This window comes from Agelaius phoeniceus, chromosome 15 (genome assembly GCF_051311805.1).
Source record: "Agelaius phoeniceus isolate bAgePho1 chromosome 15, bAgePho1.hap1, whole genome shotgun sequence".
NCBI lineage: Eukaryota > Metazoa > Chordata > Aves > Passeriformes > Icteridae > Agelaius > Agelaius phoeniceus.
In genome coordinates, this window is record NC_135279.1 from 4,236,851 (window position 1) to 4,258,345 (window position 21,495).

A 21,495-nucleotide genomic window follows, 5' to 3' on the forward strand; every position below is an offset into this window, starting at 1 on the left:
GCTTTGTTCCAGGTGCCCAGGAGATGGTGTATTTAGTTTCCTTTTATTTGTGTTTCAGTACTTCCCTTTTTACTTTATATTTGTGATAAAGTACTGAAATAGTAGTTTTTGAAGGGAACTCTGTTTTGTTGCTGGTGTGGGGGGAATTGAAGAAAGAAAGGGAACAAAAGGAAATGACAGGTAGAGCAGGTGAATCCCATGGGAGCTTTTTCCTTTTCCTTTGCTCTTTCACTTTTGTTTTGTGCAACAAGCAAAGTTTGGAAGAAAAAGGTGCCATTGCATTTCCCTTTGCTTTTTAGAGAAAGCATCAGCCAGTTGGCATGTCCTAGAATTAACTATCATTGCTGTGTCTCCCCCAGCTTCAGCTTGGGTGAGTGAGGATCCATCTGCTCCAGCAGGATGCACAAACCTTGTCAGTGCCCATTTGTTACTCAATCAGCTAAAATTGAGGTTTATTTTCAATAACTGCTTTCACCACTGAGTGTGTATCATGCTCAGATAGGGAAGAGACCACACAGAATGTAGAGATCAAGTGAGAAACAGTGAGAAAACCCCAGTGGTGGGAATCTCCTCTAAGGTGTGGTCAGCCCCCTGGCTGTGCCCAGGCTCTGCAGGGATGGACACACCTGCCCAGGGGCACACATGGGCTGGCCAGCAGCAACACAGGGCCTCCAGTGCAAAACCAAAGTGGTTTTTTCTGAAGCCCAAGGTGCTGGATATTTTGCAGTCCCATCCCTTTTCCTGTGTCCTGTTTGGTGAAGGAAGGTGTCCTGACAGAGAGGGTGGGCTTGGCATGCACGAGGGGCATGGGGGAGGAGGGAAAAGCTTCCCTGGAGCTGGGATACACTGCCAAGGAGAGCAGGAGGCAGAGATGCCCCAGGGCAGTTGTGCTGGGGCTGGTTTGGAGCAGGAGCATCAGTGCATCCTCTGTGCACATTAATGAACTCTGGCAGCCAGGTGCTTAAAGCTTCACACACTCAGGGCCTCCCTGAGTTTGCCTGTTTAAGCTCACTCTTGCATAGTGCTGATGGACCCAGAAGTGTATTTATATCATTGCTTACTGCCTGGAAAGCTGCAAATCAGTTCCTGATAAATATGCCACTTCCAGCAAGATTAATGCTAAATTCCTCCTTTTAGAGCAGCAATTTGCAAATCGCTAAATTAGATTTTAACATTCAAATACTCTTTTTTCATGTCACACTTGCAGTATCTTTGTTTTTATCACCTGATGATACTGTTTGTGTTGGTATTGAACTTTGAGGCATATTAATACAATACACATAGATTTTGATGGCAATTTTTTATGACAACAGTTCTTATGAAATCTACTAGAAAAAAATTGTGCAGAGTAATGTAATCCATTACAGGAGGTTTGCTTTTGTTTTGAATTGGATTGAAAGCAGATATTTGTTTTGTACAAGAGAAAATAGCAATACTATGCTACTTGGAAGGTATTTTATTGATAACTTCAGAGCTGAGATCTGAATTTTCCTATAGGCTGCCAATAATATCTAGAAAATTAGGAAATAAGTACTAGTGCATGGTTATAAACCTATGTGATGGTATCTGATTATCTATCATAACTTTACATCTTTCATTCTATTTACTGATAATTTCACGATCTTTAATCTGTGCATTCCACCTCTGTGTTAAGTAGGGATATTTTAATATTTCCAATTTTGGAAAAAACAGTCCGGTTCAAGCACAGGGATGTGATTACTGCTCTGGGTGCCATCAGCCAGCTCAGATGTTTTGCTGTGTATCCCAAACTCAGCAGTGACCACTGAAGAATCATTCATTCCTGCTGTAAATGAAGTATTGGGAGAGTTGAATAACAGGACAGTGAGTTTCAGGGTGGTCCCTCGCTTCTTTGCCTTTTACAGCTTCTTTTGAGATATCAGCTTTGCAGGCAATGGCTGCATCTCAGATACTTTAATTTCCATAATCACCTTCCCTGGTTTACCGAGTATATTCTAGAAGGTAAATTGGGAGGGTGGAAGAGAGGCAGGATGAGAAGAGAGGGATATAAGCAATTATTTTTGCTTCCTCTTCTCCTCTGCCTGTGAGGCTGCGGATTCCAGAGCAGTGATCTCTCTGTGGCGCGTTCAGGGGTGCTGAGCTCGTGTTTGGGGGCAGAGCTGCAGGATTTGTTGATCCCTCTGTGACTGACTGGCAAGGTGATCTAATGCTGATAATTTAGCCAAAGCCAGTGCAGCTCCAGAGCCCTCATTTTGTCAGGAGCACCAGCCCTTGACGGTGTTTGCTCATCCCATCCCCTCCTTTGCTGAGCCCCAGGCAGGGAGGGCCTGGCAGAGCTGCCCATGGGGCACTAATGGTCTGCGGGTGTGGAGATGCTGAACTGAGCTGTGCATTCAATTAAGATGAGTTTCTCAGTTAACAGGCACCCTGGGAAGAAATGAGTTACTTTCATTCCTGGGATTATGAGCACTTAATGGAGTAGACCTATCAGAATTCTGTCTGCGCTGCATGAGATAACCCTAAAATGCAGCATGGATTTTCAACTTACTCCTCTAGCAAAAAAAACAACCCAAAAACCTTGCTAGGTGAGAAGGAGAAATCAATGCTCATGTGAGTTCTCTTGCAGTCAGGCTCATGGAACTAAATGTGAGGTGGCATTGCATGCACAGTTGGATTTTAATTTATGCTTTACTTGAGTACTATCCCTTTGCTTGTGACTTGCCTATTTAAAATTATAATTCAAAAAGGTAACTTAAGTAATATTTATGATATTTTTTTCTGTAAGACTTACAATGTGAGTGGAATATCCAAAAGATGGATGATTCTGACTAGAGCTGGAGGCCTGGCTATCTGATGTGTATATGCAGTAGACTAGCTAAACCTCAGCCTGTGTCAGTGCAGTTTCAGAAAATTTCCCAGAAGGGTTCTGCTTTAAAGAGGTTCAGGATCTTCAACAAAGTGAATCTAGGAGGAGTTTGTGCTGGACCTAAATGAGTAATAAGCATATTCAGGAGAAGCAATGAAAACATAAATATTTCACACCAGTTGTGCACTGACATTGCTGAGAGATGGGGAGGAGATTTGTGGGGATGCAGCTTTGGCTTTGGGACTTCCTTTTGTATTGCATCTTCCATGGAGAATAGGTGGTATCTTTTCTTGGGTATAATCAGAGCAGTAAAAAATAACTTGGAAATTTTCTTTACCCTTTCTGATAGGAAAAAGTGAGGATTTTTTTTTCCAGTTCTGTATTGGTCAGGATCACTGCAATCACTTCAGAGGGAGGAGGGATATGAATTAGAATTATTCTTCTGAGCCTACTGTACCTTGGTCTTTGGTGGATGGTTCATGCCATATTACTCCTTGCTTATTTACTGACCTCCTCAGTGACTCACCTTGGTTAATGAATTCGTTTCAGTTAAATTGCTTTCACATTTGGATAATTTTATTTTTTACCAGCACCCAGTGCTTTATTTGATTAAATTAAATCAAGCATGTAGTCAATCACCTTTCTGCCAAAAAAAAAAAAAAAAGACAAACGAATAAGAAAAGTCATTGGTGTGGTTTTCCATAATTTATAAGTTGGCTAGGACAGGAATTGAGGGGATGTTAGTTTGGTCCTGGGGTAGGGCTGGTAGGTGCATGTAAGGCAAAAACAATGCTGCATCTTTAAACAGCCTTTAATAAGGTTTCTTTAACTACTGAGCCAAACTCTGAGATCTCCCCTGCTGTAAGCCATAAGTTGCTTGTAGGCTTGTTCTAGAGAGTAATAAGTATTGTTGTTTAGCAATTGTGTTGTTGAAATTCAGCTCCACTATGTCTGACAGTATTTATCTAAAATACTTTCCCTGGTGCATGCTCAAGTTCCAGTAAACCGTGTCTTATTGTGCGACCTTTTCATTTTGCAGTGAAAAGGGATCAGCTCGTCAGATAAAAGCTACAAGCTGAAGTACAGGAAAAATGCGTGCTCAGAAAATCCGAGCATGATTGAAAACAAGATGTGTTAAATCAATGCAGTTTATCGCCTGCCTATTCCTGGCAATTGCTGTTCTAAGCTCATTCTGAGCACACACTAGATGATAAAAGTATAGTGTCACAGTGCTCACTGGGGTGTGAGGCCAGGGAAACATGTTTATCAGACAGGCTGGGATGATTTTTTTTATTTTTTTTTTTACCCTTGATAACATTTATTGTCAACAGTTTTGCAGCAAAGAAACCCCAAACCCTGAGCAGTCATGGAAGCAGGTGCTACATCTGCTGCTGAAATCAGAGACTACCAAAAGCTCTCAAATTATACATTTCTATTTAAATGTTACAAACTAGAAAGCAACAAACTCAACTGTTTCAATGTTAAACAATTTGCTGCATCATCTGGGATGTAGCCAAAATGGTCCTTTTGCTTTTGGGTGAGTAGCCTTACTGCAATTTCATGTAGACAAGTCAAAGCTAATATTTAGAAATAAAGGTGTGTGGAAACTATTGTTTTCTCAAGGGATTTTAAATTAGTTATGGAGAGGGATTAAAGACCTAAATTAAACCTCACAGCAGGGCAGCCCCTTCCAAGAGCACCACACCTATAATAATCATTACAGCTAGGCATAATTCATCTCATTTTTATGATTCAACTCCACCTGTATTTCCCTGTGAATCTCATTTCCAGAGATTTTGGATGTGATAGCTGGTGGTTTTCCAATTTTCTCCCTTGAAGATTCTTTTTTTCTCTGCCCATTGTGAACTTGCAAGTCAGAAGTCTACAATTCTGAGAAACAGCCAAATTTAGGCTAAAAAGCTTCTGATAGGAATTCACACAGGACACTGAGTTTTTCATTTATGCATCCCCTGGTAATAGGGTTTTTTTTAATAATCTGAAGAGATGATGAGAAATAACAAGGTTAAAAGTGAGAGAGGCAATATTCAAAAGGAGATATTTCTGCATACAAACAAGTTTCAACAATGGCTTCCAATACTGTCTACTCCAAAGGACTTTGTGAAGGGTGAAAAAAGAATAAAAAACCTACCTGCATGTTATCCAGAATTATCCCTAGGACAACTTTAAAGGTGTCTGCACCTACACTGTGGAATTTGAGAAGTGCATGCAGAGGAAAAATTGTTGAAAATATGCAGAATACGGAATGAAGGAAAAGGTTACACGAGGTGACAGTTTAGCATCTCCCACGCTCTGTGTGGTACATCTCTGCATCTGTTTCTGAGCCAACAGTTTAAAAATAAATGCAGTGTCTTGATTTTTAAAATGTTTTAAAGTAGGTCTAAATATAGATCTTATAACTAACCTTACACACCCATTATTGTAAATCTTGGCTTGGATGCATTTCTGTGCTTGTGTTTCTGTGTGCACATATATTTATTTATTTAAATGTGGGGACAAGCCATTGAGAACCAGCCCTTTTCAGTGATTTTTTATTGCCTGCTCGCATGCACCTTCAGAATTTGTCTGAAAAACTGGAAAATATTCACATGTAAATGCTGTTTATCCCCTTTTTAATGACTGCCAAAGTTGCATCAATTAACCTGGACAGCCAGATGAAGTAACCAACATGCTTTAATTTCCTTCTGGCCCTCTGTAGGCACATCCCCAGTGAATTCCACCAGCCTGTTGTGAAATTGGGATGTTTAAATTCCAGTGCCTGAAACTGGATTCTGTTTCAGACTCCCTTAAGGCCAAATCCTCCCCATTAGACAAGAGGTCAGTGCAGTCAGAGGAAGAAGAAACTGTGAAGCTCACAAATTGTTTGACTTTTTTTCCCCCCAAGCCAGATTGCAGGTTGCTGTGAGTGAACTTTCAGAGTTGTTGTGTTTGGAGAAACCAACACATAATTCCTGCTAGACAGATCTCATAATCACATTCTGCAACTTCCATAAAAATATGGGGCTCAAGACATGCATTCCTTGCATCTTCAGCACCTCCACTGGCTGCAGAGAAGGGAATTGCTTCTCTGCTTCTAAGTTCCTGGAAAAAAATTGTTTTCAGGAAGAAAATATCACTCTGTCTATCATGTCTGTAATAACACTGATGAACATGGAGGAGCTGCCTCCAACACTGGCCTATTTAGTTCATCTTTAGTTCAAGTACAGAGCAGTCACCCTCAGAACTCTGTGTTGGGTTTATCATTGGACTCAGCTCTGTATTTTCTTCATTGTCTGTTAGGGCATTACGTGGCAATAAAATGTAGGAATTACATTTCAGATATCTCTATTTCCAATTAAAAAAAAAAATCATGATGTCACAGTTCAGTTTTAGAAATGGAAATTCAATGCACAGGAGCATGTTTAAGTACCAAGATGAGAAAAATTAGGAAATTCTGGGTGAACACTGGAAGGGCCATTCTAGCCCAGACCTTTCTGTGCAGGCTCTTGCTGTCTCACCCACTTCCATTTTCCACTTCATGTGGGAATAAACACTCCAAGGAAAGTCAGTGGAAAGAAAACTTTAGAAAAAGCAAGACAAATTCACAACAACAACAACCAATAGCTCAGATGCTTGCATGTTTTCATTTAAGGAGCTTTAATTAGCAAAGGAAAAGTCTTTGCAGGGAGATTTGCTGCACAGACTTTTTCTCATTTGGTGATGGGGTTTTGAAGTGGGTTTTTGTTTCTGTCTTTGTAGAGCAGGCAGAAAGAGGCCACTGTGCATGAGAGTCATTGGGTTTGGTGTCAAAATGTTGCTTTCTAGCACCGTCCACTAGCCCTGCTGTACTGCAGGACCTTAGCAAGGTATTTAAATACCTGGAATTTGATATTATTATGGTCTGTCCTGTCCTATTCCCATCTTCTGCAGTCAGTGTTTGTTAGGGTCAGGGGCTTGCAGCAGAAATATTTTGTGACTATGAGGTGTTGAGACACAAAATTTTCTTTGTATTGGTCACAGAATTACCTTCTATTTATATTCTGACAAGTTCTCTCATTGGACAGGGAAAAAAACCCCAGAACAACTGTGTAGACCCCAAAGCTCTTTGACACTGCAATTTAGGACCTATCACCTGCTGTCTAATTTTGTTGTAGAGCCAAATTTACAAAATAAATTTGTGAAGAGACAGAGGAAGAGTCTAAAGCATCTTCTTCCACTCCACTGTTCAGTGACTCCCTGGTGCTCCACAGGAGCAGGCACTGTGGGATATTTAATTCCCACATTCACCCTTTCCCTGAGTGTTTCACTTAAAAAAAATCAAGACCAGATTTCTCCTCTGAGACAGGGACGGTCAGACCTGTGGGCCTGAGGCAAATTTTCTTGTAGCCTTCAGCCTTTATTTGGGGTTATTTGAGCCCTCAGAGTCCCTTCCCTGTCCTTGCAGCCTTTTCCACTGGAAAAGCATATGGGAAGTTCATAGGTCTAAGTGCTGCTTTCTCACTGGTTTTGGGTCAAACAGAATGAAAAAGAAACAAGGACTGAAAAATAAAAGGAGTAAATGAAACCATGAATGCATGGGAAACAAATTAACTGGATATGTTTTACATTCTGAAATATTTCCATAATGCTGCTATGTAGTGTGTGTTTATTTTTCTTTGAATAATAATGTTAAAATGTGTCTAATTCAATTACTCTCTGCTTTTGCTGAATGAGTTTTCCTTGATGAAGGGCTCTCTGCACTACCCCAAGCTACGAATTCCATATGATATTTGAACAGGTCCTTTTAATTGCTGATATTAAGTGTCGATCATTCTGCTGGGAGTTGGCAGCATGGCCAGAGAAACAAATTCCTCTCTCAGATACATCAGACAGTCATTCAATTAACAACCAAAGCTTTATTGACACAGTAGGAATTCATTATGTGAAATATTAAAAAAAGCCCTCCACTGACTAGTTGAAAAAAAAAAAAAGAGACTTTTAAAGATGGTGGATTATCTGCATGTGGTTATTAAAATTATTTGTGCAGAATTCAAAATTATGGTTATGATGGAAATATTTTTTCTCAGAGGCATGAGCAGCATTTTTGTTGAAAACATAAGCTGGACTTTGAAAAGATGGCTATAATATACACATGCCTATTTCCACAGACATCGTGCATTTTCTTGATTAAAAGCCTGAGATTTTATGAGTTATGGCTTTAGAGTTACTGCATAAAGAGCTTCATGGCTTATTCTGTTAGAGTCTAATTTGAAAGAAAGTTCTTCCTCAAGGGTTTAAGAAGTAATTCATAAAATGGTAAGAATAATAAATATTGTGCCTTAACTCATACACTAGGATAGATAGACAGATTTTGTACACCTGGGTGTAATTTTAGTTAATTCACACAAGAGACAGGCTGAAAGTTTATTGTTTGGAAGGAGAAAAATGGCTTAAATCTTGTATTTGCAAAAATGATTATATTAGCTTAAATGAAAATGCTACTCTATTAATGGCTTCAATAAGCTATGCATTTGGAAAAGTATTTTAATAAAAAGTTACCTGAAGTTTACTGCAACTTAAAATATGTAAGTGAGGGAAAAGTACTTACCTTGATTTATATGTCTTTTGGAGGTGTAATTATTGGCTTTTTACTCACCTATGTAAAACAATGTACTTTTGTAAATGGATTTCTGGCCACTTTACTCCTTTTTTTTTTTTTCCACATAAAAAATAAGCACTGTCAATCAAAGAATTTTAAGGTTTATTTCCTCTTTAGAAATGATTGATAGCCTTTTAGATTTACAAGTTGACAAGTTAAAGGGTTCTATTGGTATAATTATGTACTAAATTCACAGTCTTTCAATTTAAATGTCCTTTTAAAACCACAAGATTATCATACCTGTATTTTGAAAAGTAGGCCAGTCAGTTTGGGTTGGTATACAAATTGCTTCCATTAGCCTTGGGACCTATTTGAATTTAGTACAGTTTTTTAAAGTTAGTAGTACTTTCAATGGTACTTTTAAAATATAAGGTAATGGGAATGCATTTTAAGTACCATATGTGTTAGCTTGTTTTTAATGTACGGATGTCAAGAACACAAATAGAGAGTTTGTATTTCTGATTGATTCTTTTTTTTTTTTTTCCAATCATGGAAAGAAAACTGTTATTTGAATTAAAGGTGTGGGAAATGCCTTATTGTGGATGGACTTCAGCAGCAGAGACCAGCCACATTTACTGGGGCAGAGGAAAACCTTGCAGGGGGATGTGTCTGACCTTGTAGGAGCTCTTCTGCAGTGCTTGGAGATGAGAATATTCCCTTTTTTTGCAGTTTTTACACCTCCTGACACAGAACTGGTCTGGTTTAATGCGGGTGGGGTTAAATATGTGAACAGATCTCTTTCACTGAGAGATGATTAATTACATTTGGGTTGTAAATGAACAAGGAATGGAGGGCTGAAATTGTCCAATCTGTTGTCAGATGTCCAGACAGCTAAAGATCCCTTTTTTTCTTTTAATTTTATGTAAGATTGAAAGGTTGAAGGGGTATAGACTAATGAGTGATATTTAACAATAGCAGTTTAGGACCCAGTCCTGCAGATTGCTGTGTGCAGCCTCTCCCCAGCACTAAAGTAAAGCTGAAGCTGTCTGAAGCAGAAAGTTTTCACTATCTCTCACAGTATGCTTGATGCCTTCTGAGATTGGACCATAAAATTAACTTTTTTTTTTGGCCATTTAGTTCAGAAAATATTCAGAGGAAATACTCTGTGGATTTCAAATGTGTTGAACATGTAGGAAGATATGAGAAAATGACTGCTAACTCTGAGGGGATTTCAGAACTGGCCTCCATTTATAATATTGCAGAATTTAGTAACTAGAATTTAGTTTCCCAAAGGATCTAAAGGGAAAATGGCCATAAACTAGACTGAATTAGAGGAGAAACACATTTGGCAGAACCACACTAAAATCTTTGAACGTATTTGCAAAAGAAATTTAAATTTGAGCTGTAGGGTTTTGTTGAGTTTTTTTTTCATCTTCTCATAGAACAGCTATTTTTGATAATAAATATAAATAGCAGTCAATTAATTTATTTGAAAAAGGATTTAAAATGAGCAGCCTTGTAAGTAAACTCAGAGGTAAGGAAACAAGGGGGTTCCAAACCAAGGAACTGTGATATTTTCTGCAAATCTACACAGCAGAGGGGTCAGTGTAGGCCAGGGCGTGAAAGGAAATGTAGGAAAAAAGGCCCAACCATCCCAAAATCAAAAGGGGCCAAAACAAGGGAAAAGCCTTATGCTCACTCCTTCCATATAATGACCTGGATAGAAATAAAAGATCATATTCAGATATTCCTGATGAAAGGAAATACCTGAAAAAACCTCAAACAAACAAGGAGACTGGAGGGGTGTCATGACCTCTGGGGTAATAAAAAGCTCAGAAAGTAAAATCCTGAAGGATTTCTGCTCTGTTGTTACCATAATACTGCAAGACTCATTTCAGGGTATGGTCAGAAGGTTCCTTTCTGATGTTGGAGGAATGCTGAGGTCCTGCTGGCCCATGGACCATGTGCCTCTCCAGGCAGTTCCATCAGCCCCATGTTTGTGTTTCACCACGTTGGGTAGGTCTGCATCCCTCAGCATCACCTTCCTGTGCCTCAGGCTGCAGCAGCATTGCTGGATTTGCTTTTGGAGATGGGAATTTGACCCTTTTCTTGCCAGCTGGACAATCTGCTGTAGAAATGTGGTTTGAAAGCAACAGTAATTTAAAGGGATTGTTTTGTGGGCATGTTATGGAACACCAATGAATTACAAACAAGCCAGGGATTGGATACTGGTTTCATGATAACATGAAGATCTTTAGGAGTATGGAAAAATGTTCACTTAAAACATGGAAATATGGACAGGTTATGCCATGTTGAGACTGGGAGATGGAGTTTAATGCTAAATCTTTTTGCAGTGTTCAAATATCATCATTCTAGCCACATAAAAAGTTCATAATAAGATCCTCATAAAGGTATATGGTATATTCATAAATTAGTAAGACTTTGTGTGAGAAATAATTTTTTTTGCTATTAATAAGCTAAGACGAGAAGAAAGACTTTAAAGTGACTCAAAAATGAAAAAACATAGGTTTTTCTTTTCCTCCACAAAAAAAAGGCTGAAAATATAAAAATCCACATTCAAATTGATATTTTTTTTCCATTTAACTGAAAAAATTCGAACAAATTGCTGTGGAATATTTCCACATCTCTATTGGCATGGGAGAGTCAAGATGTGCTGTTGTTTAGAGATGCTTGAGAATACTTGACTGTTCCAGTTCACCAAAGCACTTAGGAAATTCTAAGCACATGTTGAAGTCTCACTAACATCTGAGTTTTAAAGTGATCATATGACTGGAAATATAGCTAGAAGGTCATTCAGTGCAGTCCCCTGTAATTATAGGCAATCATATAAAAAACATAATATGCTCAAATTTGCTTTGCTGAAAGCAAATGGGTTTAAGTATGTGCTTACAGATAAGCATGTGCTTAAAGGCTTGACACAATCAGAGCTTCCATTAATGCAGACAGACCAGCATTTTCATGAAGATTAAAGTGTTCCACTTTCACCATTTCTCACCTCCATTTTATCGGACAAGGACTAGGGAAAGATGAACTAAAAACATTGATGTATTTTTTTTTTTTTAATTATTAGCTCTCCTGGATCAGTTTAGTGCTGATCAGAGCCTAAGCTGATGAAGTCAGTGTCAATGAGTAAAAAATAAAACCTCTGCCAAGACAATTGTCTGTATTTCACAACAAAATTATTTGTGAACATTGCACATGGAGCATATTAAATGCATAATGAAATTTGGAACAAAAAAGGCACTGGGATGGGAACTACTTTTGCCTTCCAATCACCTTCCTTGTAATATGAAAAACCCAACACGAAACATGGGTGTGAAGTATTTATCACATTGGTTTCATAGGGCCTTTCAGAGGCAATAATTGCTTCCTGTTTGGAAGATGTATGCAACATCCCCAGATCTTCCAGCAGCTTGGAAGATGATGCACAACATCCCCAAATCTTCCAGCAGCTTTGCTGAAGTGGGAAGGTTTGGATGGAATCCAAAGGACCAACCTCAAGCAGTGTTTGGACCAAGACTTGAGTCAGTGCTGAGTTCCCAGGGGGTTTTGCCATGGTCCTGCCATGGTCCCATGGTGCCTTTGCCCATTGTCACCTGAGCCCCCTGCTGTGCCTTTGTCACCTCACGCTGTTGTTTGTTGTTGTTTCAGCTCTGAACGAACCCACCATTGACTATGGTTTCCAAAGGTTACAGAAGGTTATCCCCCGGCACCCCGGTGACCCCGAACGCTTGCCAAAGGTCAGCACGAAGTTTATTGTTCTGTTAAATGTGGTAAAGATGGTTACTGCATGTTTTTATCTGAAAGTGCAAGGCTTTGTGAATATCATGGTTCTGGTTTGGTACCCAACCCAGATAAGCAGAAACAGAGGCATGACCAAGAATGCCCAATCAGCAACTGGAGCCTTAGGAGAATTCTGTTATCTTCTCAGGCACAGCTAACTCTAACAGCTCTTGCCTTTCTTAAACACAAATCTTTCTCTATGTTCTAAAATATGTAACAATGAACATATTTTTTGGTTACCATTTTGGGACCTGAGAAGTGTTTTCATGGAATAATGATGTTTTTTGGTTTTGATATCAGTAGCACTTTGCCAGCATAATTTTGAGAACTTCATCATTGATAAAATCAAGTTAATTGGATGTGACTCCATTGCTGCTGCATCATGTATTGGTTTAGGGTAATAATGATTATATAGTGTTTTATTTCAGAATTGCTGATTTAATTAGAGCATTGTGTACTGAAGTGATGTTTGTTCCCATGAAAATTAGGGAGGTTTTTTGTTGATTTCTGTCAAGTAAAAGCTGGGGGAAGGACAGCATTGTTCAGATAGGTTTCTTGTACTGGGAAAACACTGGGATTGCACTCAGATCTGTTTTTGCTACCTTGCAAGAATTTGCAGTGACTTTTGTGGTATACTGGAGTAAGAGGTGGGGGATTTAAGTGCTGCTGGTGTCCAGAGGAGCTCTGAGTAATAGTGAAGATCTGGAGTCACTGTGGCCAGCTGCCACCACATGTTTTATCTGCTGTTACTGAGGGAGCTGGGGAGTCAGAACATTCCCTGTGGAAAAGAAAATGTGAATTTGCAGACCTGAGACACAGACAAATGAATTGTTCAGTTAATGTACATCCAGTATAGCCTTTGTGACTGGGCAATACTTGTGATCTTTCTTCTGTATCTCCTTGAGCTGTCCACAGGCTTTCATCAGGGATTGTTGTAGGCTTTGATTAGTTGCATTTCTAAAGTGTTTGAAAGGTGAAGAGATTTCCTGAACACTGGAACTTAATTTGTTTAATTCCTTGAAAGAAATAAAAGTCAGTATGTGACTTTTTTACAGGCTTGTTCTGTCTTTTATCTTTGCCTAGGAAGGCTGCAGGCTGTGGTTTTGGGGTCACTGATGTGTTGTCCTTCCCTCTTCCCACCAGAGAAACATGCTGTCCTGGGGAGTTACATTTACCATTGGCTCTGTTCACCCTCTGCAAGCTGTCCCTTTCCCTAACATTTGGACAGACTTGCAGCAGGACACGGCTTTCATGGCTTGTCAAGTTTCACTACAGAGGCACAACCCTTTCCAAAGAAAGAGAGCATCCTTCTGTAGGGGCTTTTTTTTTCACCTCTATCCTGCCTCTGCTGCCAACTGTACTTCTGGAGGAAAATAGTTTATCAGAAAATAAGAAGCCAGCCTGCACTATGCACCAGGCATTTGTAAGGCCCAAAAGAACTGCTGCAAAACTTCCCTAAACCCAGCATTCCAGCTGGCTACTAGATGGCTGTAGATTTTATTTAAATCAGGAAATTAAAGTAAAATAATACTGGGCAATTCCAAATTGAGTTATGTGTCATGGGGTTGTGATGGAACAGGAATTGGGCTCCTTTTTGGCTCCTGAGGCACTGAGGGATCCCCAGCAATGCCCCTTTGTGCTGGTATGGAAATGTGGGAATGCAGCCTCCAGGATGAGCACCCTACTCCTTCCCATTTGGTCTGAGACTGGTACCACACATTCCTGCAGGCAGAAGAAAGCTTCTCCTAGCTCCATATCCCAATTCTGAAATTTAGCAGGTATTTATGGATAGGGTATGAGTGAGGGTTAGCACTCAGTCATCTGTCCCCTCCTCTTGGCTTCATGTGTTTCTTTAGAGTACCTTTTAAACTAATTTTTTAAATCAAGGGAAATTGTGGTTATGTCTGCAGAGGTAAGATGTGGTGGCCTAAAAAAAAAAGGTCACTTCTTTAGGGTTGGACAAACTGAGTGAAGAAACTGGTTACACTGTGCAAGCTTAGAGAGAAACAGGTTGTAGAGAGGACTCTTTTTTTTTGTCTTTGGGTAATTCCTTCTGTGCAAGCTTGAAGGTTGGACCTCAAGTTCAAGTCTCATTAATATGCCACGCACAGAGGCTGAATGCAGCAGGGGTTGGCACATGTCGACTCCTGTGTTTGAGGCACTGATGGTTCAATTCCCAGCATCACTTGCTGGCTCCAGGATCAGCATCAAGGACGTGTGAGCCCCTGTGCTGGTGAGCACTGCACAGTGCTCTTCCCCATGTCATTAAACCAGGAAGGGCTTTGGCAGGGTTCCACTGCAGTCAATTCTCAGTGGCTACTTAGAGCAGTGTTGGAAGCCATATGGCTCCCACAGTGGAACCACGGGCAGAAAGGGCAAATGTTCCAGAGAAACAGAAGAGAGGAGAGCAGTGCTCAGAGCTCTCAAAATCCTTCCCTCCATTTCCCCCCTTGTCCTGGCAGCACATCATCACTTTCTGTTCATGAAAAAGCTTGTGCCTTTGCATTAAATAAACAAAACAAATAATATTTCTCTAATTGCTGCTAGTGTTCGTGGTCATTATTCCATTGAAGCATTACTGATGAATTAGAGATCTTTCCAGAGTGGTTGTGATTTTTGTGTTCATAAGGGCATGCTGTCCTTCCCGTGGACCATCAAGAGCATTCTGCTCTGTGACTTATTCCTGCAGTCAAGGAGAATTGTTGACACCACCAAAAGTAAGTGTTAGCACACTTACAGCTCCCCCTGAGCTGAGGAGTTAACAGCATTTCTAAAACCATTGAGGCTGTTAGAGAAGTTTGATCTCCACAAGTTTGGAACCAGTGTTTTCAAAAATGCTCAATATTTATGCTCAGGATGAATTTTTTGAAATGTTCCATCTATCTGCTGGAAGTAGGCAAAGAAAAAAAAAAAGACAGATTTTTAAAAATAATTTCTTCCTGGTGCTTCAACAGGCAAATTCCAGTAGAGAATGCCCTCCCACAGTGAGGAGAATGGGAGCACCTGGAAATGAGGGTCTTTGGACTGCTAGATTGACAGCTGATGTGCTTAAAGTAGAAATGCAATATATAGTTTCTGGAGAAAAGAGAGGGAGCTGGTGTTAGCAGCTGAGCTACGGAGCCAGTTTGAGCCAGAATCCTGATCCCTTCTTGTCCAGAGCAGGTCAGGGAAGGCAGCCAGTGGAAGGAGATGTGCATGTCTGTACAGACACCCCCACACCCACAGGCACCAGGAGGAGAGACAAGGGGTGGTGAGATTAGCACCCAAAGCTTGGAGTGAGATCAAGTACCAGGAGTGTGCTGGGCAGTGTAGGCTTTCCTTTCTAATACAGACAGGAGGCAGATCAGAGGAAACAAGAGACCTCTGGGGATAAGAGAAAAGGAACACTGTGATGCTGAGGTTGAGAAATGCTGTCATTGTCCTGCAGGAGCAGTCTGTAGGGAGCCTGTGTGGAGCTGGGAACAGCCCTGCACGTGTGTGTGCCCCATTTCCATCTGGAGTGTTTGCACACGTGCACACAAATGCACTCGTGCTGCTGGATCCTGTGCACATAAACTGCAGTGGAGATCACCGAAGAGTTCAGATCACAGCAACATGTTGAGTCTATTAAGGTTCATTCATGTAACTACCCTGCAATCCTTAAAATAAATCCCTGGCAGACACGTTGCAATTCTGCAATTTTGTTAAAACTCCACAGCTAGAGCTGTAAAACAGCTTCAGCTGTGAGCTAGATTTGAAACACATCCATCCTAAATGATTTAATAACAACGATTCCTCTTTATATGCAATTTCCTAGATTTTATTTGCCATTTTCACCACTCCTACAACTCATCACTTGTATTTAGATTAAGCAGAAGATTGTTCACTCTGTGTTTGAGAAGCGAGTCATCGCACCAACCCCCTCTGTGATCTGACGTCCTCTCCCTCCCAGTCTGTTCCTTCAGTGCTCTCTAGGAGACCCCTTATCCCTCCTGAAAGGGACCTTTACTTCTGGTTTCTCTTCATGTAGATGAAAGTGGAGCTTCTCTCTCTAGTGCACAGGGGACTCCCTGCTGAGCTGAGAGCACAGGTATACAGAATCCTCCTTCCCTCCAGCTCCTTTTCTCTGGTCAGTCATTAAACCCCCCAAGACAGCCCAGCTCCTCGTTTAGGACACTAATAAAAGACATGTGTTTATTAGGAATCAGAGGCTGGCAAAAGCAGTTGTCTTTTTCCATATGAAATCCCACAGATCTGCCCTTTATCCATCATGACATGGGTATTGTTTATATTGCAAATAAAGGTTGTCTCTAAACGTGGGTGGTTGGCCCAGGCTTGCTAGCAGAGGTTAAAATAGCAATGAAGACAATGCAGCTCAGGTTTGCTGCTTCAGACAGACCCAATGGAAATTCCAGAAAGGACTGCCATTTACTAACTCAACATATACTGTATTTTAACCAAAGTTAGTAATTTTCAGCTAAGAAAACACTTTTTTTCCCACCTAGTGTAACAAGAGAATCATTAGAAAACTTTTATATTAAGTGTGGGCAGGAAGGGGGGCCATGTAAAGAGGACATATTGGAGCTCATATGTACAGCAAGGAGGTCTTGGGATGTGCTTGGAGGGCTCTAGGAGGTCATGGAATGTGCTTGGAGGGCTCTACATTCTACTGTAAAAGTTACATGAACTCTTAAAAAAGAGTTAAGGTTGGTATTGAACACTCAGCAGCTGGGGTGTTTGAAGTTTCCTAACAATCTGAGCACATATTTGGTTGAGGAGCTTGTTTAGGGGGTCTGATATTTTGTTTATCCTATAGAAAATATTCAACAAGAGAGCATCAAAGCTTCTGAGATGGTGAGGCAGCTGTGCAAGTGTCACCCTTGTGGGGTGGTGGATGTCACAGGAGTGTCTGGGAATATGCAGAGCCTGAAAGGAGAGAGCAGAGGGGCAGAGGCACCGCTCGCTGAAGGGCAGAGCCAGCACACAGGGCTGGCAAGGAGCCTTTTCCTTTCTGAAGGTCAGCAGTGTGCACACACATTTCACTGAGCTTTCTTTATAACTGGGTCAGCATTTACTCAGCAAATGATTAGAGCAGATGGTGTAATTTAGAATCTATGACAAAACTTTTAATAGATCAGGGCTAACACGATGACAAGGAGCTCTGCGCCGTTCTCCACTCCCGCTCTCTGCTTTGCCTTGGGGTAAAAATCATGCCAGGGATTGGATTTTCTAGTCTGCACATTCCATCTGAGCGACTCCAACCACTTGTTTGAGCATCCTGTAGGAGGGATCCCCACATTTCTCCGCTCCTGTATCCTCATCCTTGTTGGTTTTAAATACAACAATTAACTGAGGATGACAGGAAGACACCAAACAGGTAAACACAGTCCCTTTGAGGAGCAGGTTTTGAAGGAAAAAGCCACAGTTTGAAGAAAGTAACAAAGGCTGCATTTGTGTATTTTGCTCCATGGAGCTGAAAATATCTAGTAAATTGATCCCGTGGGAGTAATAAATACACATTACTTTATCTTGTACTTCATGTCCTATACCCCTGAGCCTTGATAGAACAACACCACTTAATAGACTTAAAAAAAGAGTAATTACAGTCATTGGTTGTGTGATATTTCAGCCCTTCCAGCCCTGCCTGACCTTCTAATTTAGCTCACCGTGTCTAACTAATGCATTTATATTCATCTTTTATGAAGCATGTGTAGTACAAAATTGACTTTGCAGCCTTTAGCAAGCTGTCTTACCAGGTTTGGGATCTGGTTAGTACAGCATACTCTATAGCATATGTACATTTACAGCAGAATTCTGCATGCATATGGTTCTGATCATCTATTACTTTTTATCCTTTTGGAAATAAAATAAAAAATATATTTTTTCCATTTCATCCTCCCCTCCCCTTTTTTAAAGCTTTTATTCATTGTGGCATTATTTACAGCTAAACATGCAGGCAGGAAGATGCAAGCATTTTTAAAATGATTACCACTAATGTTTCTACTTGTCAGAAGTGCTTAAATTTTCCTGCACTTTGTCTAAAAACTTAGCACTTTTACCTTTTAAGAATTACAGATTTCTAAGATCTTACCAAGCTGATTTACAAACACAGCTGACAGTTTATGATGAATGATGTTGCAAAATGTGCAATATGTTTCTCTGTCATTTCTATGCATGTATATATTAAGAAGAAGATTAAGAAGAGAGAGAACCCCCCTCTGAAAGAAACCCTTGAGTTAGAGAGCACACACACAAATCTCTCTCCTGTGTTTCCTCATAACTTCCCGCTCACTTCACTCATCCAGCGGAGCACAATTGTTCTCTGTGCATTTTCTCCCACCATATGGTATCCTCATTACCATACACTAAGGGTCCATATGGGGAACTTGTGAAGTGAACTGTATTCATTTTAACTGCCAGATGAGCAGCCTTTTGCTTTGCAAGCTTAGCTTAAGTCATCTGCTGTCTTTATGTTGTTATGGCAACACAGCACCAATAAAAAATTCTAATCTACTGTAAGTGTCTGGGATCACTGTATTTTAAATGCTCCCCGTAACTGTCCTCCAAGTGAGGAGCTTGTTCTCTCAGTGGGACAAAGGGTTATTGTCAACTCCAGCAGGTGGCAGTAAAGAAATTGTTTTTTTTTCTTTAACCTTTCTTAAAAATATCTATTTTTCCTTTTCCCCCCATATCCGCTCACCTCAGAAAGTCATAGAATTGCACAACATGGTCAGTCCTTTACACACCAAGGACTTCTGATGCTCAGGTAGGAATTGCAGGTGATACTTTAAAGTTACAGCTCAAATATTAAAGAGAGCAAAGAATGAAACAGTGGAGGCAGCTCATGAGCTTTATTGAGAGATCCAGGCTCAAGTACCTCTTTCACCAGGACTCTGATGCCTCCATAGCCACACAGCTATGTTCAGTTTTGGAGCTGTTTTCTTGCTTCTAGCTACATTTCCAAACTCCTGTATCAAATACAAAGCTAATTAAGAATATCTTATATTAATGGAAATAGGCAGCAGCATCCTTAGACATAAATCATCTTCACCTCCCCAGGCCACATGATATGTTGCATCTCTGTCTCCCTGTCTGCATCGAAAGTGAACGTTTGTAGTCTCAGTTCATCAGTTCACATTAGCCTCATGCTGAATATTTAAACACAGAACAATTTGAACACACCATGAAGAGAGACGGTGGCTGCACTTTCACTTGGAACAGCACGAGCTCATCTAATAATAATTTAGTAAATCAGCCATTTAGTGGCTCAGTTGTACACTGTATTGTGCCAAATAATATTCAGTTCAACTGAATGCTGGTGAAATGGAAATCCAGACTCCAGTCATGTGGCACTTTTTTTGCCCAATGGAGAGATGAAATGGAAAACCACCCTCCCAACAGACTGTTTGAATGTAGTGATTTATCAAAAAATATAGTAGAGTGACAATATAAACAGGATTTGGTTGTATGGGGTACAATCTATTCTAATTAGGTTTTATTATAGTGGTTTCTCCTGTGCAGATTATTTGATAATTCAGGATTATTCAGGAGAGCAGATCTGTGTAGTTACAGCCTAGTTACAATCCTTTGAGGCCCAGTCCTCTGGGGAGCCTCTGGTGAGCTCTTTATTGCCTTACTCTGAGCCCTGGCTCACAGGGAGCCCTGTGCCCCAAGGAGCAATGGGGAAACACAGCTGCTGCCATGGGTGTTGCTTCATAGCATGAAAGCAATATCAGATTGATTCCTTTTCCCTTTTTAAGGCTATCAAGATTTGTAGGGAGTGGTTATATCTTAGACTGACTGATATAACTGGAATAAAACGGGTTTTTGGTTTTGGGTGCCCATCCTTGCTTCCTGTGTGCTGACTGTACCTTTTCTGACCTGTATCACTCTTTAATAAAAGATATTACCTCACCCTACAAAACTTGCTTTGGTTCTAACCATAGCCCACTGTAATTTCAGCCAAACAGCTACACTTCAAGGCTGTCTCTGATGAAGATGGGGGAGAAGAGAGTGTGTTTTCCTAGAAAGTCTGTTGTGAAGTTTAATTTGCTCCCATTAAAATGGTGCTTTGAGATCTCTGAACGCAGGGCATTGCAGAAGTGTGAAGTAATGTCTATAATCTCACCTCGAGTCTCCATTTCTGGCCTACTTTTAGGTGTTATGTGGTGGTTTATGTGGTGATGTAAAATATGATTGCTGTGTATTTCTCACAACACAGCCCAATTGAGTGGCAGAAAAAGCATCTCCAAACCATCGCGATGCCATTTAGCAGAGAGTGCTGGAAGCAATAGGAGCCTCTTGTCGTAATTCTTCTAAGAAATACAGAGCCTCACAATCTCTGCCCAGCTGCTGACGCTGGAAAACTCAAGCATTTTGGTAAAATGAATCAAGCAGTAATGTTTCTTTTATGAGATCCCCTCCCAGGAAGGGAAGGTTTGGCACCATTTGGAGATCAGGCTGGGTGATCCATCATAGCAGAGGCAGCTGTCCTGGAGTGTCTCCCAGGTCACCCGATCGAACTGGTGGCTCTTACAACTGTATTATTGCTCATGGAACAGTAATTGAGGCACCATGGTTAAAAATTACCTGGTCTAATAGGCAGTGAACAATTTGCACTCAATACAATTATAAGCCAAATCATTCATTTCATAACACTTGGACTAATTTATTTGTTGACCTTTTAATATCCATAGCTCTTCAGTAGTATTAACTGCAACTTGGACAAAATCTCTTGTTCATTTTACATTCATTGATTTTTTTTTTCCATTGAGGCAATAACAGTTGTTTGAGTACAACCTTTTCTTTCTGCTGTAAAAGTCAATCATGTAACTTATGGTGATATAACTCAACTGGACTGGAATGTCCTCTAAGTACAATAGCACAATCTCAACCTACTTGTACAGACATGGAAATGCAGTTTGGATTTATTTTAAAGAATATTTTGGAATACATTTGTGACTACAGATAACAAATGATATATTTGCTGAGAGGAGAATGAAAACAAGACCCAGAAGCATTTCTAAAGCAGAGCCACATATATTTAACACATTTTTTGTTGCTATATTTTGGGTAGTCCAAGATAGAGAAATTGTACATTTGTTGATTTTATTTTTAGGATTACCTAAGTGTCTCCACTAATAATGCTGGATTCATCATTTTATCTGCTCATAGCGTCTTGAAGTCCAAACATTTGACAGAATAGAGGTGCCCAATTTTTCCAAATGTGAACTTCAGAAAAATGAAATTTGTTTAAAAGTATTTTTAACAAACAGGAAATAAATAATACTCA

General features: G+C 40.2%; 1 protein-coding gene across 6 annotated transcripts in view; it reads left to right on the plus strand.

Moving 5' to 3' along the window:
• The window catches only part of EBF1 (EBF transcription factor 1), a 267,099-nt gene that overhangs the window by 226,534 nt on the left and 19,070 nt on the right, over positions 1 to 21,495 (plus strand). For all 6 annotated transcript variants that reach the window (XM_077186463.1, XM_077186464.1, XM_077186465.1 and 3 more), the window contains exon 11: positions 12,093 to 12,181. In XM_077186463.1, the coding sequence (XP_077042578.1) occupies positions 12,093 to 12,181 (89 nt within the window). The remainder of the gene's footprint in view (positions 1 to 12,092; positions 12,182 to 21,495) is intronic.